Source organism: Budorcas taxicolor, chromosome 14 (assembly GCF_023091745.1).
Source record: "Budorcas taxicolor isolate Tak-1 chromosome 14, Takin1.1, whole genome shotgun sequence".
Classification (NCBI taxonomy): domain Eukaryota; kingdom Metazoa; phylum Chordata; class Mammalia; order Artiodactyla; family Bovidae; genus Budorcas; species Budorcas taxicolor.
Genome location: NC_068923.1, coordinates 43,785,232 through 43,810,977, shown reverse-complemented (window position 1 = coordinate 43,810,977; position 25,746 = coordinate 43,785,232). Strand labels below are relative to the sequence as shown.

Genomic DNA, 25,746 nt, shown 5'->3' with positions numbered 1-25,746 from the left:
TATAATAGTTTTACAATGTTGTATTACTTTCTGCTATACAACGAAGTGAGTCAGCTCTGTGTATACATATATCCCCTCCCTCCTGGGACTCCTTCCCACTGCCTACCTCTGTAGGTCATCACAGAGCACTGAGCTGAGCTCCCTGTGCTCTGTAACAGGTTCTCTCTAGCTATCTGTTTTACACATGGTAGTGTATATATGTCAATCTTAATCTCCCAATTTGTCCTACCCTCCCCTTCTGCGTCAGTGTCCACATGTCCTTGGTGGGAATGTTAGTTGATACAGCCTCTATGAAAAACAGTATGGAGGTTCCTTAAAAAACTAAAAATAGAACTACCATATGACCCAGCAATCCCACTACTGGGCATATACCCTGAGGAAATCATAATGCAAAAAGACACATGTACCCCACTCTTCACTGCAACATCAACTCTTGATTCCAACTTGCAAAATAAGACAGAGCACTCTGGGAATAGGAGGTGTTAGTTACCAGAGATTCAGTATCAGGAATGCTACCCTTCCCGAGGGTTCCAGAATGCCTTCAGCATTTTATTTACCCTTTCATGTGTTCTTTCATTTCATTCATTCACAAAATGAATTCGGTTCATTCATTTCATGTGTTCTTTTTGTCTCTTTAACATAGATGATTGCAAGTTCAGGTACTTGAAAATGATCTAGGCTTAGCTCAAGGAACTAGTCATTCATCAAACAAAACAGATGGAAGGTGGAGCTACAGGGAAGCAAAAAACAGATGTAGTTGGAAGCAAAGCAGCCTCGGTGGAAAAGAAAACAAGAGCAACTAAGTGGCTGATCTTGTTCCCAGCTCCTCCTCTAAGGTAAAGGAAGATGAATTTTTCCTTCTTTTACCCACTGGAAATGAGAAAGCTGGTGGCTGACTAAATCATTAAAATGTGGAGAGAAACACCAAACAGGGTAGATATGGAGGCAGAGAGTAGGGGATTGCTAAAGAGAAGTTTCATTAAATTGGAACACTAGGTCATGAGTGGACTGAGACTTTCAGGTCCAAGTACAGCACCAGCTAAGTCTCCTGAAAATCACTTTAATCCCATGCCAGAACAAAGGCCAATGCTTAATATTTTGCAAACCAAAAAACTAAGATTGTTAATTCTTCCCTGCAGTATTCATCTATCCATTCATCCATCTATCTATCCATCCATCCCTCTCTCTCTCTCTTCTTACACTAAGGACTCAACTCATGACATCTAAAAAATACTTAACATTTTCCTTCTGTCTATATTGTCAACCTTTTCAATTTAGCTGTTTTTCTGGCAATAGGCAGCGTGGATATGTCATTTTAAACTTTTTAATGAAAAGAAATATTTTATAAAATCTAAAATTAAAAAAAATTAACTCACTTGAAAAGTACTTAACAGAAGTTAACACTATGGCATTTCTTTCATTGACAGTTTGCAAACTTTTGGCTGAAAGCTTTTTTTTTCTTCTTGATAATTACTCCTTTTCCAAATCTGTTGTTTATGATTTTACTTCATCATAAATATCTCTGAGGAGATGTTAGAAAACTAACATATTGTACTTTCCTCTGAACATTTCTTGGCATACTTCACCTCCCAGAAATAAATAGTGACAGTCCCAACAAGTAACAAATACTTTAGCCTAAGGCCTTCCCAGTGGCCATGTCTGAAAACCTTACCTTGGCTCCAAGATCAAGATCAAGATCAGCTGGCTCCGCTCTCAGTGCGCACAGTCTAGTCTTACCTCCCCTGTACCCTAGCCTGCCAGCTGATTTCTCTGAATTCACTCTTGCCTTCTGCAGTTTGTTTCTCATGTGTCATTCTCTATTTAAATCCCATTATGGTCATATTACCTCTAGGATAAAGACATTAATCCTCACTGTGATCCCTAAGGCCTGATATGATTTGGCCCCTAACTACATTTCTGACCTAACTGTCCAGTAGAAATAAGATTTAAATGGCACTTCACTGGTGGTCCAGTGGTTAAGACTCCAAGACTTTCACAGCGGATATGGGTTCAATCCCTGATTGGTTAACCAAGATCCCACATGCCGTGTGGCCGAAGAAGAAAAAAAGAAAGATTTGAGTGATAAATATGAACCATTTATATGATTTTAAATTTTAGTAGCCACATTAAAAAACACAAACCAATGAAATTAATTTTATTAATATATTTTATTTAACCCCAAACCATATAAACTATTATCATTTCTATTTATAATCAGTATTTTAAATAATTATCTGTGAATAGATATAGTTTTACTTCTTCCCTTCCAATCTGGAGGGTTTTATTTCATTTTTCTTGCTATATTGCACTGGCTAGATACCTCAGAGAATGGCACCCCACTCCAGTACTCTTGCCTGGAAAATCCCATGGATGGAGGAGCCTGGTAGGCTGCAGTCCATGGGGTCCCTAAGGGTCGGACACGACTGAGTGACTTCACTTTACTTTTCACTTTCACGCACTGGAGAAGGAAATGGCAACCCACTCCAGTGTTCTTGCCTGGAGAATCCCAGGGACGGGGGAGCCTGGTGGGCTGCCGTCTATCGGGTAGCACAGAGTCGGACACGACTAAAGCAACTTAGCAGCAGCAGCAGATACCTCAGAATAGACTTTCTTGTTTCTTTCCTGATCTTAAGAGGAAAGCATTCATATTACTAAGTGTTATTTTAAATGTGTCTTTTACTGATGCCCTTTACCAGGTTGGAGAAGTTCCCTTCTCCCTCCCTTCCAAGTTTGCTGACAGTCTGAAAAATCAGGACTGGATGTTGAATTTTGTCAAATGTTTTTTCTACATCTACTGAAATGACCGTGTAGTTTTCTTTTTTAGTATTATGATGAGCTACATTGAATTTTGAATGTTGAACTAGTCTTGTATTCTTAGAAAAAACCCACTTGGTTATGATGTATTTTCCTTTTTATATATTATTGGATTTAATTGGCTAAAATGTTGAAAAAATTTGCATCTATATTCATGTAGGATATTGGTCTGTAGTTTTCTTGTAATATCTTTGCCTGGTTTTGGGATAGATAATGCTGGCTTTATGGAATAAGTTAGACAAACACTCCCTCTTCTTCAGTTTTCTGGAAGTCTGTGTATAATTAGTATTTCTTCCTTAAATGCTTGGTAGAATCACTGCTAAAGGCATCTGGGCCTGTTGTTTTCTTTATGAGAGAAGTAAATGAGTTGACACATGTGAAGTAATTAGAACTGTGCTTGGCTTGTAGGAAGTGCTCAATAAATGCTAGCTGTTATTTTTTTAATTCATCATATTTTCAATTAAAATAATATTTAGTATAGAACTTAGAAAATATTTTTAAATTTTAAGGAAGAAAAAGTCATAGTAATCCTACTAGTCAAAGATCACTAATATTAATGTTTTAGTGCATTTTTCAGTGCTCTCTGCAGATAATTTGTTGGTTTATATTGCTCTGTACATTCTTTATTCACTTAACATTCAATTATTAACATTTCCTAAGTCAATTCCTAAGCCATAAAATTAAAAGATGCTTGCTCCTTAGAAGAAAAGCTATGACAAACCTAGACAGCATATTAAAAAGCAGAGACATTACTTTGCCAACAAAGGTTCATCTAGTCAAAGCTATGGTTTTTCCAGTAGTCATGTATGGATGTGAGAGTTGGACCATAAAGAAAGCTGAGCACTGAAGAATTGATGCTTTTGAACTGTGGTGCTGGAGAAGACTCTTGAGAGTCCCTTGGACTACAAGGAGATCAAGCTGTCAATCCTAAGGGAAATCAGTCCTGAATATTCATTGGAAGAACTGATGCTGGAGCTAAAGCTCCAATACTTTGGCCTCCTGATGTGAAGAACTGACTCACTGGAAAAGATCCTGATGCTGGGAAAGATTGAAGGCAGGAGGAGAAGGGGACAACAGAGGATGAGATGGTTGGATGGCATCGCCGACTCAATGGACATGAGCTTGAGTAAGCTCCAGGAGTTGGTGATGGACAGGGAAGCCTGGCATGCTGCAGTCCATGGGGTCACAAAGAGTCGGACATGACTGAGCAACTAAACTGAAAGTCAATAGATGTTCTTAATAAATATAATTTCAAAGGCTATACTATTACATGGTCATAACTCATTTAACCATAATATTGTATTTTTAGAATTGTTTTACTTTTCCTGCACCGGAGATCAAGCATTTCTTTCCTTCAGTTCCATATATATTTATATAAACACACATAGAAACCTTTAGAATATCCCCTCCAGTCCTTCCCTCTATGGTGTGCAGATAACATACACTGATAACAGTGCATGTTCATTGTGTGATTACTATGTGCCAGGCACTGCAGTAAGGACTTTATATGTTATATCTTAATTAAGAGTAGGTTCCATTATTATTATCCCTGTTTTACCAATGAGGAAATGAAAGCACCAGGATGTCTGTCTAGCAACTTGCCCAAGGTCACCCAGCGAGGGACTGACAAGGACAAGAAAGTCTGTCAGGTTTCACAGGCCACGTGATTAACCACTCAGCAGTAGTGCCTCTCAGCTTACACTTTCAGACTTTTTATATGAATTCCATCCTACACCTGATTTGCTGATCCTAAGACTTTGAGTTCTCACCCAGCTCACTTGCCCCAAATGTGTGTTCTCCACCTGGCTTTGGGGTGCTTTCCTTCCTATTTCTTTACTTATTACCCATTTCTTGCTCTTGTAGTTATTTACAGTTTCACTGCCAGCTCCTCTAGTCAGCCAGCTAGAACCCCTATAATCCCAACCAGAAATTGGGACATATTATCTGATAAAAGGATTCTCTTTCCTACTTTGTAAATTTGTTTCCACAAAAATAATGATAGAGTTTAAGTAAATCATTATATATCCAACTAAAAGACTTTATTGAAACTAATTAGAAATGGAGGCTGCCCTAGAAAATGAAAGAGATATGACAATAAAAAATGGCAGGTTGTAACCACTGATAACAAAAAATATACAGGTTGTCTAGAATCCTAAAATGGACATAAATAAAAGTATTTTCATTTCTTAATTGTTAACACTCACAAAAGGTATTTCTGCCTTTTTCTAGAAGGTTTATATTTTGTGTTGACAACCAGCAGTATGGTTTGTGCAACTTTTTCATGGCTATCGTATAGGAATTATGATGAAAAGATTTTATTACCAGGAAAGGCTTTGTGTGTGTTCTGCTAAATTTCTGGATCTTTCAGTGACTGTGTGTATCTGTGTTTGTTTTTGTCACCTCTTTGTTTAACCAAACAGGCTACACTCTAGGGCAGCCCAATTGAGTCCTTCCTGGTGGTGGTCTCTAGTTAATTCTCCAAACTTACTTACCAGGTGGGAAATGACGTTAGAATCCTCAAACAAGAAGCCTCTGGGTCCAGGGACTTTCCCACTTCCTTATCTGTCCTCAGGTACCCCTTGCTTATCTTATCCGTCTTGGATCTGCTAAGAGCCAGGCATCCCACTATATGCAGTTGAGATGGACAAGAACAGTCCTCACCTCCCAGGCTCAACATAAGTTTAAAGTAGCCAGCGTCCTTTTCCAAGTTCTGGGTTTTGTTTTTTTTGTTGTTGTTTTGGTTTTTTTGTTTGTTTCTCTGTCGGTTCCCCCTAACGATTAGGCTCATATGGGTCTCTTTAAGAGCAGCCATCAATCACAAAAGACAGTGAGTGCCGGCAGACGTGACTGCAGTCTGTCGCCAATTTTGGAAAGAAAACGAACCTATTTCGTGAACTACACAAAGTAAATGGGTCTAAAACTTCTAAAATTTTAAAATTTACCCCTGCAAGCACCCGTTAGCCCTTGCCTGGGATGTTTTAGTAGCGGTAAACTCAATAGCTCGCCTAACTTCTCACTTGCCCTACGGCTAACTTTCAGCTCTACTTAGGCTCGAATGAGAATCTAAAGAAAAACTACCACCCGGAGACCAAGAGAAAAACTGGAGGATGCGGGCATCGATCCCGCTACCTCTCGCATGCTAAGCGAGCGCTCTACCATTTGAGCTAATCCCCCACCGCTGGCCACGGCTGGTTATCTCTTCCTCTAGAGAGAGATCAGAGCTTTTACAAGAGAAGAGAAATATTCTTGACCACATTCTTGACCTTTCTTCATAGTTTAAGGCCAAAGCAACAAAATTAAGACCCTCTCCTTCGAGCCGGAATCGAACCAGCGACCTAAGGATGGCTGGCGACATTCGTCTACAGTCCTCCGCTCTACCAGCTGAGCTATCGAAGGGAGCGGAAGAACGCTCTCTCAACTTATCCTGGTAACTTTAACTCGGGTTTCTACGCTTCGTGTACTTTAGTTTCCTGGGCACAGGATGCCCCTTGCCGCTCTCCCACCTCCTCACGGCCGCCGCCACGAGCACTCGTATTGCCGACCTCGCCTGAGCTCTGAAGACAAGGTTGGGGGGCTGGCCCCGGGGCCGCGGCGTGGCTGTTTTGTGACTCAGAGGTTCGGAAACGCCACAGACGCTTTAGAAACGAGCAGAAAACCTTGACCCGGCAGCCGCCCCGCGACGAGTTGACTCTGCCCCTCTGGGAACTTGGACTTCATGTCCCCGATTCCGGGATTCGCAAAAGATTTCACACCCAGGAAGCTGCCACAGACCAAAGCTGCCGCGAAAGAGCTCTCACCTGTTTTCTGGAACGTAATGGATTATCAGAGAAATCCTTGCGTGGAAAGGATGATGGGAGGCTCGACAAAAGTACATTTGTCTCCTTCGAGCCGGAGTCGAACCAGCGACCTAAGGATGTCTCTCAGTTAGCATATCAACTACAGTCCTCCGCTCTACCAACTGAGCTATCGAAGGGACAGCCGAGCTGTGGGCCCCGCCCGCTGAGATTCACTGCAGAAAAACCAGAGCGCGTTTGACTAAGAGATCACACTGAGCATGCGCAATTGAGGGAGCCGGACAAGAAGGCGGTCGTTGGCGGAGGTTTGTTTTACTTTGTTTTACGCATGCGCACAAAGACCAGACCGGCCGGCTATGGCTCGCTGGACGCCGTCTGACTCCTAACTTGGGGAGAAACTCCCAACTCGTGTGTTAGAACTGAGATACCCCTTCCTCTTCACCCCCCGCGTGCCCGCTGCCCTTTTTCTTTACTCCCTTTTCTTAGGGTAGTTACTGTCGGGTGTGGCTTCACTATTATGTAACGTTCTTGTTCCCTGAGCCCCTCCCCATGTGAGGGGCAGTGGTGCAGGGTGGCCCCAGATTCCTACGTTGAAAACCTAATGCCCAGTTGATGGTATTAGGAGGTGGAGCTTATGGGAGGTGATTAAGTCGTGAGGGCTGAGCCCTTATGAATAGAATTAATATCCTTATAAAAGAGGCCACAAAGACATGCCTCTCTTCCAGTCATGTGAGGATACAATGAGAAAGGTTGGGTACATATGATTATGTCCCTCCTTCGTAGGGTCCCAGTGAAAGATAATAAAGATATGCAAGAAGAAAAAGTCACACATGGAAAACAAAGCAGGTGTAATGAGCAAACCTCAGGTTTTAAATAATTTCTGGGATTGTGGAACGCAAATGAGTCTGAATGGATGCATGTCCCGAGATGGAGAAACATCACAGCTCAGAATATACACAATCTAGAAGCTTGCAGAAACAGAACCATTCTCCCCATGGGTCTCCCCAAGAGGTTTCAGGCACACAGGCAGCTGCTCAAAGATCGGAGGCCCACAAATCCCAGGTTGACAGTGATGCAGCAAGTCAATAAAGCAATCAGGCAAATTAGGAAAAACGAAAGAGGTCAGGGGGGTTCTAGGAAGATGATCTTTGATGAAGGAATGGATTATTTTACAGTAAGAACTTGGAGATACGATAAAGGCATGTCACTTTAAGAAAACCAAAACTAATTAGGAATTTCTAAAAAGCAAAGCAAGTACATAGAGCTTTATAAAGAACTCACCATCTAAATATAAGGGAAACTGAAATCTGGGATGATTTTGAGAAACTAATGACCTGTGTTTTGGGCTAACTTGTGTCTCCCCTTCTTATATTGAACCTCTGGCTTTCAAAATGTGGCTTTATTTGAAGATAGGCCCTTTAAAAAGAGAATTAAAATGGTGTTGTTATGGTGGGCCCTTATCAAATATGAAGAATGTCCTTATAAGGATTTAGGAAGAGAAAGAAACACCAGACACACAGACAATCATGTGAACACGTGACAAGAAGCAAGCATCTGCAAGCCCAAGAGTGAGGCTTCTGAAGAAATCAGACCTGCTGACTTCTTGATTTTGATCTTCAAGCCACCACAACTCTGAGAAAATAAACTGTTGTTTAAGCCAGCCAGCCTGTGATATTTTGTTATGGTAGCCCCAGCAAACTGATACAGAGATAGTGAGGAAAGAGAAGCATGCTTTCTTTCCTGTACCATTTGGTATTGTTTTGTTTGACCACATCCAAATACGTGTGGGGCAGCCAGTCCCATGAACTCAGTTCGGTCCCTAAGTCATATCTGACTGTGTATCCCCCAGGGACTTCAGCACCCCAGGCTTCCCTGTCCTTCACCATCTCCCGGAGTTTGCTCAAACTCATGTCCATTGAGTCGGTGATGCCATTCAACCATCTCATCCTCTATCAGCCCCTTCCCATAGTTGTCATCTAGGACAGCATTTAATGAAAATTACTTTTAAATGAAGGAACTGGTGCCCAAAGCTGTGAAATAACTTACCTTCAGTAACAAAGTTGAACAATGGCAGATAAGATCTCAGCTTTCCTGAGTCACCAGCCAGGACTCCTTCCTTGGCACTGCTTGTCACCAGTTGGACACTTGAGTTAGAGTGACTGGATGCTGGACTGCTCCCTGGGAGGAAGGAGGTTGAAAGGCAGTTTCTGACGTCAGGCAAGAACAAATGATGACCAGGACATTCTGGGAGTAACAAAGTGTTCCATTTACTAAAGGGAATGCTCTTCTTATCTCTCAAACACAATGATCAAGTTTCTGAAATTTGTTAACAGTGGTGCTCCATGAAAATCATGCCAAGGTATCCTGAGATCTGAAAAGCCCTTGTTCAACGTGGAAAAATACCTTACACATATCTGCTTGAAAGTACTTTCACGTTCTTCCTTTTTAATTAAGGAAACCATTCTACAGATCACAAGGCCCTACAAAGAAAGGTTAAATAATTTCCTCAGGATGACCCTCCAGACTCGGAGAGCAGAGTTGAATTCGAGTTTACTGAGTCCTCATCCATGGCTTCCTGTAAATATTTACTGTCTCCAAGAGGGTTGTTTGTGAGAAACCACAGAGGTGCTATTTCCAAGGTCAGAAAGGCAACTGTTCCGGACAAGTCCAGGGGAGCTACAGTTGATTCTTGTTATTCATGGTAGTTAGGGTCTATGAAGACACCACAAACACTGATTTAGTAAATACTGAACCATTCCTCCTGGGGAAATACAGGGCTAAGTTCCTGTGAGCCTCTGTTCACAACATTTTCATCATTCAGTGATTGATACACAACCTTGTTTTATTCATGCTTCTGATAAGACACCTTATTTAATATACAACCTTGTTTTATTTATGCTTCTGTTAAGATACCTGAATATTTTTGATGCAGTAACATTGAACTCATGCCCAATAGCACTATTACTCATACCTGGAAGAAGCTTATCTAACATACACATTTTCTTTATAAGGCACACTATAACCTCTTGTGCTTAGAAACAGCAGACAGCTCTGTGCTTTTAAGAATTTTAAACAATGAGATTCAAACAGAAAGCACACACCAAAAAAAGTGATACTTGTTTACAGTAAGAGGGCTGAAACAAAAAGAATGTTATCTTGTCACTCTCTGCTGGGAACATGTACCCTGGGCAGCTGGGATTTTTTGCTGTTCTGTGTGTCTCTGCAAGTGACCATGAAAGCACTGTGAGTACTGATTTGGGGGGTTATAAATGAATAATAGGGAAAGCCATGTCTCCTGCATCAGCAGGCAGGTTCTTTACCACTGAGCCACCAGGGAGCACAATGACTACTGGTTATTATTGTTAATTTATAATCTTAATTTATGAAAGAATGAACCATCTTTCTTCAAACACACCTGTGGTCCTAAAAGCCAACACAGTCCACCTCCTTTCAAATCATTTAGTTTGGGGGATGGGATGGGTTAAGAAGAAGTAAGTGATGAAACTAAGAAAAGCAGGAGATAAGCAGGGAAGTGAATCATTTTTATTTTCTATTAAGACATATAATGTGTACCTTTCAGATTTTGGTAACTAAAGATTAAATTTCCTAGTTTGCTGTATATCGAGTTAGAAAATAAATTCCTTGCTAAATACATTAAAGATACTTTGAAGGCATTTTATAGAAAATTATTAGCCATTAATACTAAGTTAATCAATATATGGGCTTCCCTGATGGCTCAGATGGTAAAGAATCTGCCTGCAATGCAGGAGACCCAGGTTTGATCCCTGGGTTGGGAAGCTCCCCTGGAGAAGGGAATGGCAACCCACTCCAGTATTCTTGCCTGGAGATCTCCAAGGACAGAGGAGCCTGGTGGGCCACAATCCATGAGGTTGCAAAGAGTTGGAAAGGACTGGTAACTAGCACTTAATACACAGGCAGTAATTTTCATTGCTTAACGGTTTTCATTTGTTGCTTTTATAAAGCTACCTGGGTTAGCTTTAAAATATTGTGGTTTTTTGTGATTATAATTCTGAAAATGTCAGTTTCAGTTCAGTTCAGTTCAGTTCAGTCGCTCAGTCGTGTCCGACTCTTTGCGACCCCATGAATCGCAGTACGCCAGGCCTCCCCGTCCATCACCATCTCCCGGAGTTCACTCAGACTCACATCCATCGAGTCCGTGATGCCATCCAGCCATCCCATCCTCGGTCGTCCCCTTCTCCTACTGCCCCCAATCCCTCCCAGCATCAGAGTCTTTTCCAATGAGTCAACTCTTCGCATGAGGTGGCCAAAGTTCTGGAGTTTCAGCTTTAGCATCATTCCTTCCAGGGCTGATCTCCTTCAGAATGGACTCGTTGGATCTCCTTGCAGTCCCAGGGACTCTCAAGAGTCTTCTCCAACACCACAGTTCAAAAGCATCAATTCTTTGGTGCTCAGCCTTCTTCACAGTCCAACTCTCACATCCATACATGACCACAGGAAAAACCATAGCCTTGACTAGACGGATCTTAGTCGGCAAAGTAATGTCCCTGCTTTTGAATATTCTATCTAGGTTGGTCATAACTTTTCTTCCAAGGAGTTAGCGTCTTTTAATTTCATGGCTGCAGTCACCATCTGTGGTGATTTTGGAGCCCCAAAAAATAAAGTCTGACACTGTTTCCACTGTTTCCCCATCTACTTAATGTGTATACATGCCCAAATAGATCATTCTAAAGATAATTAAGAAAATATTGAAGTCTCATTCCCAGAGTGAATATTTGTACTAAAAATTGTCCCCAAAATTCTTCACCAGAAAAGAAAGTATATTGTAGATGAAACCTTGAGATTCATCAATCTGGACAGCGTCTCAGGAATGAAGAAATTTGGGTACCAGAGCAGATTACTCAGAAGTAAGAAGAAAAACCCTCATAGGTAAGATTCATCTTCCTGGACCTGGGAATAAGGATGTGCCTGGGGGCTTTCAGGCATGGGAAAAATTGATAGATTTTTCAGCTATTAGAAAGTTCAGTTGGCAGCCTAGAAATGAGCAGAATGTGTTAACAACTGTCTGGTAACTTCTTTTTTGATTCTAGGAATTCAGTTTTGCTTGAGGACAGCCCTGGAATAGCATGAAAATTCCAAAGTTGTACCACACTTACCCCTTCATCTGGCACTGAGCATGTTTAGGTCTCCTTTTGGAGAAAGGCTTTTCTCAGAAATGGTCTATGTTATGAGAATTGATCAGTTAGTCAACAAGTATTTAATAGTCTCTTCATATTTTAGCACGGTGCAGAATACAGATGTAAACGCTGACCCTAAGATGTAATTCTGAAATCACTGCTAATGTGAACCACCTACAATTTGGAAATAACTTTGTTTTACAGAAGCTGGTTTTTCATGACTTAATCTAAATTTCTGGCCCTTTGTGGTCTTGAACTGCTCAGGAATAATATGAAGATGACTATTACTTAGGTTCTCAGGAGGGCTTCAGACCAGAAGAAGAGGAGTTTTGGAGAGGAGGACTCGTGATTGTCAAATAAAGGTCTTTCTTTGCTTTGAGGACTGTTGCCCTGGAAGTGGACATTTGCCTTCTCACTCATGAGAAGTAAGGGGTGGCAGGCTGCTGAAATTAAAAAATAATAATAATAAATTCTAAAATTGGATCAGAGGTTTGAGTGTCAAACAGAGAAATCCCATGGACAGAGGGGCTTCCTTTGTGGTTCATCTGGTAAAGAATCTGCCTGCAATGCAATCCCTGGGTTGGGAAGATCCCCTGGAGAAGGGAAAGGCTACCTCCTCCAGTATTCTGACCTGGAGAATTCCATGGACTGTATGACATCCATGGGGTCACAAAGACTCAGACATGACTGAGCGACTTTCACTTCACTTCTCTTCATGGACAGAGAAGCCTGGCAGGCTACAGTCCCTGGGGGTCACAAGAGTCAGACATGACTCTGCAACTGAACAACAACAAATGTAAGACAGCAAAAAAGTAAATGGTTGATTCATGAAACCCCCTAATCTTATAGCCTGGAGGCCAGGATTAGGTAGTGAGCACTGAAGTGGGCAGTTCATTTAACCCTTCATGAACTGGGATCATTGTTGAGGATCACAGTCAGCATGTCCCTTCTTTCCTTGATGCTTCTCTGCTAAGATGCTTGTGGATTCATAATAATAGCAGGTGATTCCAGATGGCAACTCTACAAGACACTTATGTGGCCCCTCCTCAGATGGAGAGTTGGTCCTTGTGCCTGTGTAGCTAAGGGGCATTCTGTAGAACTCATTCGCTCACTCACAGATGTCCATGTGCTTACATCTGCCATGCAGCACTGTAACTAAAACTAGCCCTATGTAGGAAACCTTGGCTGGAACACCTCCAGGAATTTAATTCCATATCTGATTGGGATTCTAATTCATGACCTATTTAATCAAAACCACTCTTGTACTGGTTCTGTGGGAAAGCTGGGGGTGGAAGTAGAAAGTTTTCTGTGAGAAAGAAAAGTGAGGTCTAGGGGAGAAAGAGAAGGTGAATTTTGTGACTTGTAGGTTACTATTCAACAGCAGGACTGCTGTTTTGCTTAGAGACCTCAGGAAGGAAAAGTAGTGGCTCCAGGTACTTAGAAGTGGGGCTGTTCATCTCATTGTTCCCTTCAAATGGAAAGTTTACTCATGTGTTGAGGACAGTTCTGAGCACCTGCTGGTCACTAGGCTATTAGTATTGGGTATTTTCATGGGTCTTGTTGGGTGAGAGTTTATATACAGAAGTCTCATCACATTTGTCTCTGTGTATCAACATATACAAACTCATATAAAACCATCTTAAATTTGTTAAATACTTGACTTTTTGGAGTTCTTTCAACTATTTTACTTGGTCTTGCAACAATTTGGAAGGTAAACAGAGAAGATAAGAAAACAGAGTCATAGAGAGATTAGCCATCTCATTCTTATCTCACTTGGTCACAGGGCTAGTTTGTGAGTGCTTAGTTAGAACCAGGTTCTTAAATTTCAAACCGGGGCCCTTTGTACTTAATTATGCTGATTAAAAAAAAAAATTCCAGTAACGCACGAGTTAGAGTTTTAATTATGTCAGAACTGTCAGAGCTATAACACTAATTCTCACTTACAATGTATATTTAACTTTAATTAACTGTAATTTGGGGTGGGGGTAGAATAAGAAACAAAGAAAAAAGGAAATGGCATTTCATGCAGTATTATGTAAAAACATAAGATCTTGAAAAATCCAACCTTACATTAAGAACTAGGGGAGATCTGGAAAAAATACACAGTTGCTGCTCACTGTTTTAGAAAGAGCGTATGGCTTCTACCACCTGATGAATGTAAGAATCAAGTAAATGCAGAGATGACCTCTGAGCATAGATGTTCAACATGGGCGGTATTTCTGATCACTGTCACGGCTGAAAATAGGATAAGTGATATGCCTTTAAATTTAAATTACAGAATTTAGAATTCTGTCCTTTACCCATGTGTTTCTTTTTCTTAGTGTGGCTAATCTAAGCCTGTTGGACAAAAAATATTTTAACTTAAATTTGTCAGACACATTGTTTGGGGCTGTTTTGTGCCCAGAATGATTTTTTTTGGATCATTTACAACATTTCACAGGGCTGAAGTTCTGTTTTTGTTTTTATGCCCATCTAAAAGTACACAGAAAACTTCTTTCTTCCTGGTTTGTTCGTTTTCAGTAAGTGATAATTTGTAATCTTTCAAAACTGTACTTTAATATGATTTGTCTTTACCTAATAATTTCTTCCTGCCTCTTGAAATATTTCTGTGGCCATATTGTATATGACAGGAAAAATCTCTACACACACACAAGAAATTCCTCCTAAATTCTCATGTAAGTTTTGCTGATGATATTTAAAGGCAGATGTTAATACTGCATTTAGTTAAATAGATGAAAAGTGGCTTTGGTTTCAGAATACAACTTTAGTCTATGAGAACTGAGGTCTGGCTGGTATAAAGGGAAGGCTCAAAAAGCCTGTCCAATGCCACTGTCTTACCTCAGGCAAGGAGCATAAAACAACTCTTCAGGCCTTTATTCGTCAAAATGGAATGTGTGTTTCCATTAGGAATTCTACTCAAAGAGTGACTCTGCATACTGAGAAAATTATGTAGCAGTCATCTTTCCTTAACCTAAAGATAAAATACAAATGTGGAAAAGTTCACAGCATTTCATGTCCCCTCTCCTCCCCCAGCAAGAACACTTGGAGACATGGCTGAACCAAGAGGAGGTACGGTGGACCCTCAGTGGGCTCGATATTAAGAGTCTGTACAATAACTTCGAGGTTCTTCTCTGATTAGCTGTGTTTTCTCATTTGCATTTGTGGGCTGGAGAACAACTGGAAAGTCCGTATCTGAAAATAAACAAAGAAAACCAATAAGCACCCTCTTAGCATGTTATGTTTCCTTTAACGGGGGCAAGTGGTAGATATATTTGTTGAAGTGATGATTGGCAAGCCAATTCAACTGCTAAAATATTGAGGATCCTACCTTTTAAAGGCCTTCAAAAGGGAGGATTTATAGTCTTTATTCTTCATTTAAGTTCTTTCAGTTATAACATTTTAAAAGCAAAGCACTAAACACAACTTTCACCTCAAGGCAATTTTCTAAAACCAATAAACTTAAGCTTTAGTTGCCATTTTGTGAGTATGAGGACACCCATGTCATATAGACTACGTGTTAAGTCTGCGTGAAAAGCACCTCCTAGAGTTGTGCAGTGGACAATTGCAAATATGGCCCTGGTTGGGAGAGAGGTCAAAACCCAGAGCTTGCTTAGGTGAGCTGTCTAATAGAAGTTGTCCACAAAAGTGAAAGTGAAGTGTAACTTGCTCAGTTATGTCTGACTCTGCGACCCCATGGACTGTAGCTCACCAGGCTCCTCTGTCCATGGGAGGCGAGAATACAGGAGTGGGTTGCCATTTCCTACTCCAGGGGATCTTTCCAACCCAGGGATCAAATCTAGGTCTCTTGCATTGGCAAGTGGATTCTTTACTTTCTGGGCCAACAGAGAAGCCACAAGTCCACAAAAAGCTAGTACCCTGGATGATTATGTGGTGTCTAAATCATCATACTCCTAAATCTGCAAGGAAACGTGCTGGTCTTGAGTTTTTGTGAAGCAGGGAAGAGCCTTTTAAAAAATGTTTATTGGCAAGTCAATGAGCACACAATTTGGCAGGCCAAATTTATAATACCTATGTGTTCCAAGAAACCTCAAGCTGAAAATTTAGTTTAAAATGGTCCAGTGCAAAAGCACTGAGCAGAAGTGGATGACCCCAACCTTCAACCCAAGCCTTAAAGAATCCCCCACAAATTGTGAGAAATAAACTCATAGTTAAAACAGGTAGGAGAGATAAGGAGAAAGAGAAGGAGAGAGACTGAGAGAAGGGGGTGAGAGTGAGTGGAAGTTAGAAACAGTGAACACTGGGTAAGAGCCAGTAGAAACAACAAAATGCTAAATCAGACACCAAAAGGCTTCAAACCCTGCAGTGACACTTCAAACTCATACAGTGTTGTATGTCAAGTAAACATCTCAATAAGACTGAGATTTAAAAAGGAAAATGATCAAACATGATTTAAGATAGGAGTTACCTCTGAAGAGGGAACAGCAAGCAAAGAACTTACAGGTAATGGCAATAATCAGGTCGTAATATTTGCTTGTATATGCTGGATAAGTAGAAACAATAACAGATAAAATAAGTGAATCACCCCCCAAATCTCTACCAGTAACTAACAGAGTTGGGGCTTGAAATGGGACTGTGTAATTCAAAGCCCTTTCCTCTCTTAGCCACTAACAGTGTACTGTTCTCGAGGTAGCTGGCATAAAGGCTGATGATCAACTTTCCTGTTTCCCCACACTTGTGAATATTGATGCTTTGTGGTATCCTTTGCTCCTTGCCTCATGGGTGAATTTGCAGGAAACAAAGAACCTTCTCCTTTTCTGAAGAAAGGGTGTTTAGCTTCTTTCTGTAATCAACTCTTGGTATACCCCTCTCCCCTACTACAGATATTTTTTAATTGAAGTGAGATTCACATAACATAAAATGAACCATTTTAATGTGAACAAGTTAGTACATTCATAATATATTAAATATATAATTCACTGCTACTATCTAGTTGCAAAACAGTTCCCCCAAAGGAAACCCAGTATATATTAGGCAGTCGTTACCTGTTCCCTCCTCTCTTCCTTTCCCCCAACCCCCCAACCCAGGCCCTGGAAACCACCAATATGCTTTCTGCATCTATGAATTTACCTATCTGGATATTTCATGTAGACGGGGTTATATTGTATTTGTCCTTTTGCATCTGGCTTCTTTCACTTAGCATAATGTTTCCAGGTTCATTCATCCTATAGTATTTTTCAGTACTTCATTCCTTTTTAAGGTTGAATAATATTTCACCTCCAGGTTCGATCCCTGGGTTGGGAAGATCCCCTGGAAAAGGGAATGGCTACCCACTCCAGTATTCTTGCCTGGAGCATTCCCTGGACAGAGAAGCCTGGTGGGCTACAGTTCATGGGGTCACAAAGAGTCGGACATGACTGAGTGACTGATACCACCTTTTTGCTTTTCTTCCCCAGAATCTTCTGGGTTTTCTCTCGACTCCTTCTCCTCTCTTCCTAGTTAAATCCTACGTCTCTTGCTCTTGTCTAGCAAACTTTTCAGGATTCCAGCTGTTTTCTGCTTATCACATTTTACTTTGATGGTATGAGCCCTTGTCTGGATGTAGCCCAGTTTGGGGTTATTTGCAAATATGATCTCTGCATAACTTCTACTTCATTCTATTTCTTGGTAAAAACTATGCAATAGAACAGCCTAATAAGACCATCCCCGCCTTGCCCAGTATCTAGAGCTCCATTTACCCTCTTGTCCACAGCATACAGAGATATTGTGTGCCAAACGCTGTGCCACTATCAAGATTCCTCCCTTCTGGGACTTCCTTGGTGGTCCAGTAGCTAAGAATCCACCTTCCATTGCAGGGGATGCGGGAAACTAAGATTCCATATGCCTGGGGGCAACTAAGCCTGTGTGCTGCAACTGCAAGACCCACAGCCAAATAAATAAATAGATTTTTTTAAATAAAATACTTAAAGAAAAAAAAAGGATTCCTCTCTTCTAGGATTCTCCATCCCCATAATCTCCTACCCCTTAACTTCTCCTCCTTAAAGTTTTCAGCTTTAAGTGTCACTCCCTCTGGGAAGCGGTCCTCACCTGCATCTAGGTCAGGCCCCCTAGTGTTCATTGTCACAGCCCCGTGCTTCTCCTCTGGCACACTTACTGTACCTCTAAGTTAACTAGCTTGTTGTGTGATTATTTCTTTACTATTTGTCTTCCCATCTCCTCTGCTAGACTGTCAGGTCTAAGACCGCAGGGACGGCATCTTTCTTTGCTCTAGCCCCTAGCAAAAAGTGCTCAATAAATGTTTGTGGTTGAAAGACTATCTTGATAAACCTGTCGAGTAAGTTTGCTCACTGAACCTTAGCAGGCAAACTTTGCAGAAGCCTTGGGTCCACTTTGAACTGCTTCTAGGGCAGTATCTGAGCTGACTCACTCGTCCTGCTCCCCAGGCCCGGGACCTCGGTGATGCTTACTTGATATTTTCATATAGAAAGTGAAACTGTCAGCTGCTCACTTGTGTCCTACTCTTTGCAACCCTGTGGACAATAGTCAGCCAGGCTCCTCTGTTCATGGGATTCTCCAGGCAAGAACTGGAATGGGTAGCTATTCCCTCTCCAGGGGATCTTCCTGACCCAGGGATCGAACCTGGGTCTTCCTCATTGCAGGCAGGATCTTTATCAGCAAAGGGCTTTGGACTAGTCACCACAGTTATTTTCCATAAATTATTTTTAGAAATCAGATCCTTTGGATTGGGGGATGGTTAGGAAGGGGATTGAGTGGGACTGGCGAAAAGAAGAAGGATGAATTTAATCTCTTCCTTGGTGCCCTTTCACTGGGCAGTAAAGTGCGATGAATGCTGAATAGTAAATGTAATAAATGTCTCAATATCTTGGCTGAGGGTGAGTCTAATTACAAGCCATATGGCCTCCTCAGCTCAGTGGCTGTGAATTTGTTTGGGCTTCATCCAGGTGACTGGCAGGAGCAGCTAAGCAGTCAACAGATTTTTCTCTGCACTGACTGTCACGTTTTTAGATCCAAGGTCAGCACACTATAACATCTTCTCCCTTAAATATCGTATTCCCTTGCCTTCAAAAAAAAAAAAAAAAAAAAAAAAGGGAAATTATGACTCCACAGGGAAATTTTAGGGTTTTAATTGGTCATTTGTGGACCAGTGCTTGGAAAAAAAAACAAAACTGAATTTATCTTTTGTATTTTTGGTTCTCTTTGCCAGGGTATTCAGTGAAGCTAGGTTTCCATTTATGCTCTTGTTTCTATGCCACCTTCCTCTTTTCTTTTCTTCCTTCCTTCCTTCCTTTCTGTCTCTGTCTGTCTGTCTGTCTCTCTCTCTCATACACACACACATGCTAACACACGCAGGCCTAGGGAAAAGTGTTCTGTCTCAGGATGATCTCTGTAGCCCTCTTGGCTGGTAGAATTTTGACTTCATTGTATCCTTCATCTAACAGAGGAGTATAGTCTAGATGAGCTCGTTTTACATATAGTGCTCAAAATTTCACAAAGTAGAACTTCTAATTTGTGATAGCCATTACCTTTATCTTTCAAGCTTTAAATTTTCCAAGATAAAAGGGAGGGATGGGCAACCCGCCAAGATACTGTCTCTCTTCTCTTTGCTCCTAGTTGATTAATAAGAATAATAGAATTCCCCTGTGTTCCTAGAAACCCACCGGGATTTTACTTTTATTTTGAGAAAGAGATGGGAATCAGTCTACAAGTTCTAAAGTTTGGAGAGACTATTGAAGATGCCACTATTTTGAACTTCCTTCCTTTATTTCTTAAGGGTAAAAGTTGGGTTACACCCTTTCGCATGGATGAAACAGACACAATAACCCAAGTAAATCTCTCCTCTTTACTAGCAAATGCCACCCTGTACCGCTACTCTTGACCAGAAACTATGGGATATGTTTTTGTGGTTTGTAGCCATTCTGTGTATAATTACTGCTAGCCATACTGGCATAGAAGTGGCCTTAGAGATAACTTCTGTAACTTAACATCCCAATTTAATTGTTTAAGAGACTTGAAGATCCACACCAGACATGGTGTCACTCTCTATGAATGTGTCCATTGTGTCTGATCCTGGAAGGATTAGGTGATGGAGGGGCAACAGTGTTTCAAATGTGTATTCAAACTTGGTCTGTAGAAAAATTCTTCCAAATTTTACATCTTATATATGAAATAAGTTGGATAGGAGTTTTCTTAAATTTGACAACATCCCTAAAAAGTTAGACAACATTATCAATAATGAGATGTAAAATTGAAATTTTTCTAATCTACCAATAATAAAAAACAAATTTTGAACAGACATGCTAGAGTGTTCTTGCCTGGAGAATCCCAGGGATGGGGGAGCCTGGTGGGCTGTCGTCTATGGGGTCGCACAGAGTCGGACACGACTCAAGCGACTTAGCAGCAGCAGCAGCAGCTAGAGGAAAGACAATTATTTTTCTATTGCCCCTACAGTAAATGATGTTAATGAAATTGCTATTAAATAAAGAGGCAATGAAAGAAGATATACCCAGAAATTATGGCAGGGAGTATTATAAAGGTGTGCCAGGCAGTTAATTAAACTATTGTATTTTTCAAAATCTGTGACATTTAAGATGTTTATGAGTTTTTAAGCCTTGCAATTTTTTTGTAATTTCTTTTTTTCATGATAGATATTCGCTTTTAGATCTAATTTTGTATTTGTAATTCTATGTTTTTTTTTTTTCTCCAAAAGGACTGTACAGATTGTGTTAAGTTTCCGGCCCTCAAAAACCTAGAATAATTGTGCATTAAAATACTTCAGAATAGAATAGAGCTTTTCCTTTTGGTTAAGGCTTATAGTAACACAGTCAAAGGGTTCATGATTCACTTAGTCTGTAATCTGACCTTTGCAATGGACCTGGTAGCTCTGGAGTGTCAGAACTGAGGACAGGCACATAAATTCATCACCAACAACTCTGTAGGAAGGAAACCTGGGTGGCATTTGGCACTGAGTATGTGTTTCTGTTCCAGAAAGGAAATCTACAGAGAAGGTCTGCTGAAATGACTGGGTGGAGCTTTTGTCTAATTTAAAAAGGAAAGACTCTGTGGCTCTTCAGAGAAGAGTGAAACACTGGATTTGTGATATCTAGATTTAATTCACCCAGTTTTGGTTTCCACGCTATAAAGGAAAAGATAAGGATGACATACTGGCTGACAATGACAGTGCTCTCCTGTGTCACTGCTCCCTTCTGTTCTCTGCCAGTGATGGACTGGGTTGATGGATATTATAGCAGATCCCAGTGACCCCTGACATGACCTAATGTCAGTTTTCAGAACTTTTCAGTCGCTCAGTTGTGTCCGAATCTTTGCAACCCCATGGACTGTAGCACGCCAGGCCTCCCTGTCCATCATCAACTCCCGGAGCTTACTCAAACTCAGGTCCATTGAGTCGGTGATGCCATCCAACCAACTCATCCTCTGTCATCTCCTTCTCCTGTCTTCAGTCTTTCACAGCATCAGGGTCTTTTCCAGTGAGTCAGTTCTTTGCATCAGGTGGCCAAAGTATTGGAGTTTCAGCTTCAACATCAGTCCTTCCAATGAATATTCAGGACTAATTTCTTTTAGGATGGACTGGTTGGATCTCCTTGCAGTCCAAGGGACTCTCAAGAGTCTTCTCCAGCACCACAGTTCAAAAGCATCAATTCTTCAGTGCTCAGCTTTCTTTATGGTCCAACTGTCACATCCACACATGACTACTAGAAAAACCAAAGCTTTGACTATATGGACCTTTGTTGGCAAAATAATGTCTCTGCCTTTTTTTTTTTTTTTCCCTTTTTATTTATTTATTTATTTATTTTATTTTTTTATTTTTTTAAGTTTTTTATTTTTTTAATTTTAAAATCTTTAATTCTTACATGTGTTCCCAAACATGAACCCCCCTCCCACCTCCCTCCCCATAACATCTATGCTGTCTAGATTGGTCATAGCTTTTCTTCCAAGGAGCAAGCATCTTTTAATTTCATGGCTGAAGTCACCATCTGCAGTGATTTTGGAGCCCCAAAAATAAAGTCTTTCACTGTTTCCATTGATTCCCCATCTATTTGCCATAAAGTGATGGGACCAGACGCCATGATCTTCGTTTTCTGAATGTTGAGTTTTAAGTCAACTTTGTCACTCTGCTCTTTCACTTTCATCAAGGGGCTATTTAGTTCCTCCTTGCTTGCCATTAGGGTGGTGTCATCTGCATATCTGAGGTTATTGATATTTCTCCCAGCAGTCTTGATTCTAGCTTGTGCTTCATCCAGCCCAGCATTTCTCATGATCTACTCTGCATATAAGTTAGATAAGCAACATGACAATATACAGCCTTGATGTACTCCTTTTCTGATTTGGAACCAGTCTGTTGTTCCATGTCCATTTCTAACTGTTGCTTCTAGACCTGCATACAGGTTTCTCAGGAGGCAGGTCAGGTGGTCTGGAATTCCCATCTCTTTCAGAATTTTCCACAGTTTGTTGTGATTCACACAGTCAAAGGCTTTGGCATAGTCAATATAACAGAAGTAGATGTTTTTCTGGAATTGTCTTGCTTTTTTGATGATCTAACAGATATTGGCAATTTGATCTCTAGTTCCTCTGCCTTTTCTAAATCCAGCTTGAATATCTGAAAGATCACGGTTCATGTATTGCTGAAGCCTGGCTTGGAGAATTTTGAGCATTACTTTACTAGTGTGTGAGATGAGTACCATTGTGCAGTAGTTTGAGCATTCTTTGGCATTGCTTCTCTTTGGGATTGGAATGAAAACTGACCTTTTCCAGTCCTGTGGCCACTGCTGAGTTTTCCAAATTTGCTGGCATATTGAGTGCAGCACTTTCACAGCATCATCTTTTAAGATCTGCAATAGCTCAACTGGAATTCCATCACCTCTACTAGCTTTGTTCGTAGTGATGCTTCCTAAGGCCCGCTTGACTTCACACTCAAGGATGTCTGACTCTAGATGAGTGATCACTCCATTGTGGTTATCTGGGTCATGGAGATCTTTTTTGTATAGTTCTACTGTGTATTTTTGCCACCCCTTCTCAATATCTTCTGCTTCTGTTAGGTCCATACCATTTCTGCCCTTTATTGTGCCCATCTTTGCATGAAATGTTCCCTTGGTATCTCTGATTTTCTTGAAGAAGTCTCTAGTCTTTCTCATTCTATTGTTTTCCTCTATTTCTTTGCACTGATCACTGAAGAAGGCTTTCTTATCTCTCCTTGCTATTTTTTGGAACTCTGTGTTCAGATAGGTATATCTTTCCTTTTCTCCTTTGCCTTTAGCTTCTCTTCTTTTCTCAGCTATTTGTAAGGCCTCCTCAGACAACCATTTTGCCTTTTTGCATTTCTTTTTCTTGGGGATGGTCTTGATCACTGCCTCCTGTACAATGTCATGAACCTCTGTCCACAGTTCTTCAGGCATTCTGTCTGTCAGATCTAGGCCCTTAAATCTATTTCTCACTTCCACATTATAATTGTAATGGATTTGATTTAGGTCATACCTGAATGGTCCAGTGGTTTTCCCTACTTTCTTCAATTTAAGTCTGAATTTGGCAATAAGGAGTTCATGATCTGAGCCACAGTCAGCTCCCAGTCTTATTTTTGCTGGCTGTATAGAACTTCTCCATCTTTGGCTACAAAGAATATAATTAATCTGATTTCAGTATTGACCATCTGGTAATGTCCATGTGTAGAGTCTTCTCTTGTTCTTGTTGGAAGAGGGTGTTTGCTATGCCCAATGTATTCTCTTGACAAAACTCTGTTAGCCTTTGCCCTGCTTTGTTTTGTACTCCAAGGCCAAATTTGCCTGTTACTCCAGGTATCTCTCAACTTCCTACTTTTGCATTCCAGTCCCCTATGGTGAAAAGGACATCTCTTTTGGGTGTTAGTTCTAGAAGGTCTTGTAGGTCTTCTAGAACCATTCAACTTCAGCTTCTTCAGCCTTATTGGTCGGGCATAGACTTGGATTACTGTGATATTTAATGGTTTGCCTTGGAAATGAACAGAGATCAGTCTGTCATTTTTGATACAGCGTCCAAGTACTGCATTTCGGACTCTTTTGTTGACTATTAGGGCTACTCCATTTCTTCTAAGGGGTTCTTGCCCAAAGTAGTAGATATAATGGTCATCTGAGTTAAATTCACCCATTCCAGTTCATTTTAGTTCGCTGATTCCTAAAATATCGATGTTCACTCTTGCCTTCTCCTGTTTGACCACTTTCAATTTGCCTTGATTCATGGACCTAACATTCCAGGTTCCTGTGCAACATTGTTCTTTACAGCATCAGAATTTACTTCCATCACTGGTCACATCTACAACTGGGTGTTTTTGGTTTGGCTCTGTCTCTTCTTTCTTTCTGGAGTTATTTCTCCACTGATCTCCAGTATCATATTGGGCACCGACTGACCTGGGGACTTCATCATTCAGTGTCCTATCTTTTTGCCTTTTCATACTGTTCATGGGTTTCTCAAGGCAAGAATATGGAAGTGGTTTGCCATTTTCTTCTCCAGTGTACCACGTTTTGTCAGAACTCTCCATGGTGACCCATCCATCTTGGGTGGCCCTACATGGCATGGCTTATAGTTTCTTTGAGTTAGGCAAGGCTGCGGTCCATTGTGTGGATCACAATAAACTGTGGAAAATTTTGAGAGAGATAGGAATACCAGACCACCTGACTCTTGAGAAACCTATATGCAAGTCAGGAAGCAACAGTTAGAACTGCACATGGAACAACAGACTGGTTCCAGATAGGAAAAGGAGTACGTCAAGGCTGTATATTGTCACCCTGCTTATTTAATTTATATGCAGAGTACATCATGAGAAATGCTGGGCTGGAAGAAGCACAAGCTGGAATCAAGATTGCCGGGAGAAATATCAATAACCTCAGATATGCAGATGACACCACCCTTATGGCAGAAAGTGAAGAGGAACTAAAAAGCCTCTTGATGAAAGTGAAACAGGAGAGTGAAAAAGTTGGCTTAAAGCTCAACATTCAGAAAACGAAGATCATGGCATTCGGTCCCATCACTTTTAATAGCTGGGGAAACAGTGGAAACAGTGTCAGACTTTTTTTTTTTGGGCTCCAAAGTCACTGCAGATGGTGACTGCAGCCATGAAATTAAAACATGCTTACTCCTTGGAAGGAAAGCTATGATCAACCTAGATAGCATATTCAAAAGCAGAGACATTACTTTGCCGACTAAGGTCCGTCTAGTCAAGGCTATGGTTTTTCCAGTGGTCATGTATGGATGTGAGAGTTGGACTGTGAAGCAGGCTGAGCGCCAAAGAATTGATGCTTTTGAACTGTGGTGTTGGAGAAGACTCTTGAGAGTCCCTTGGACTGCAATGAGATCCAACCAGTCCATTCTAAAGGAGATCAGCCCTGGAAGGAATGATGCTAAAGCTGAAACTCCAGTACTTTGGCCACCTCATGTGAAGAGTTGACTCATTGGAAAAGACCCTGATGCTGGGAGGGATTGGGGGCAGGAGGAGAAGGGGACGACAGAGGATGAGATGGCTGGATGGCATCACTGACTTGATGGACATGAATCTGAGTGAACTCCGGGACTTGGTGATGGAGAGGGAGGCCTGGTGTGCTGTGATTCATGGGGTCGCAAAGAGTTGGACGTGACTGAGCGACTGAACTGAATTGTGGTCCATTTGATCAGTTTGGTTAGTTTTCTATGATTATGGTTTTCATTCTGTTGGCCCTCTGATGGATAAGAGGCTTATGGAAACTTCTTCACAGAGACTGACTGTGGGGTAAACTGGGTCTTGTTCTGATGGGTGGGGTCATGCTCAGTAATTCTTTAATCCAATTTTCTGTTGATGGGCAGGGCTGAATGTCAGTTTGAAAGTGAAAGTGAAGTCACTCAGTTGTGTCCGACTCTTTGCGACCCCGTGGACTGTAGTCCACCAGGCTCCTCTGTCCATGGGATTTTCCAGGGAAGGATACTGGAGTGGGTTGTCATCTCCCTCCAAAGAGCAGTTGCGAAAAATGCACTGGTCTCATCAT

General features: G+C 41.1%; 2 protein-coding genes and 3 non-coding genes across 7 annotated transcripts in view; all 5 read right to left on the bottom strand.

Annotated features, from left to right (window-relative positions):
* Positions 1 to 8,669, bottom strand: part of TRIM55 (tripartite motif containing 55) — a 59,931-nt gene extending 51,262 nt beyond the window's left edge. Inside the window, exon 1 of one of the 3 annotated variants that reach the window (XM_052651727.1) lies at positions 8,655 to 8,669. The gene's annotated coding sequence lies outside the window, so the exon portion shown is untranslated. Of the gene's footprint in view, positions 1 to 1,672; positions 1,688 to 6,611; positions 6,809 to 8,654 lie in introns of those variants that run through there. The other 2 variants (XM_052651726.1, XM_052651728.1) reach the window with 2 other exon arrangements.
* Positions 5,916 to 5,988, bottom strand: TRNAA-AGC (transfer RNA alanine (anticodon AGC)). The gene has a single exon. It is a non-coding gene; the product is annotated as a tRNA-Ala (tRNA).
* TRNAY-GUA (transfer RNA tyrosine (anticodon GUA)) lies at positions 6,122 to 6,210 on the bottom strand. Its single transcript is given in 2 exon segments — positions 6,122 to 6,157; positions 6,174 to 6,210. It is a non-coding gene; the product is annotated as a tRNA-Tyr (tRNA).
* Positions 6,694 to 6,787, bottom strand: TRNAY-GUA (transfer RNA tyrosine (anticodon GUA)). The gene is made up of 2 exons: positions 6,751 to 6,787; positions 6,694 to 6,729 (listed from the first exon to the last, which is right to left on the bottom strand). It is a non-coding gene; the product is annotated as a tRNA-Tyr (tRNA).
* Positions 8,670 to 14,861: 6,192 nt separating the features above from the next.
* Positions 14,862 to 25,746, bottom strand: part of DNAJC5B (DnaJ heat shock protein family (Hsp40) member C5 beta) — a 58,264-nt gene continuing 47,379 nt past the window's right edge. Inside the window, exon 4 of the mRNA XM_052651743.1 lies at positions 14,862 to 14,956. Within this exon, the coding sequence (XP_052507703.1) occupies positions 14,862 to 14,956 (95 nt within the window). The remainder of the gene's footprint in view (positions 14,957 to 25,746) is intronic.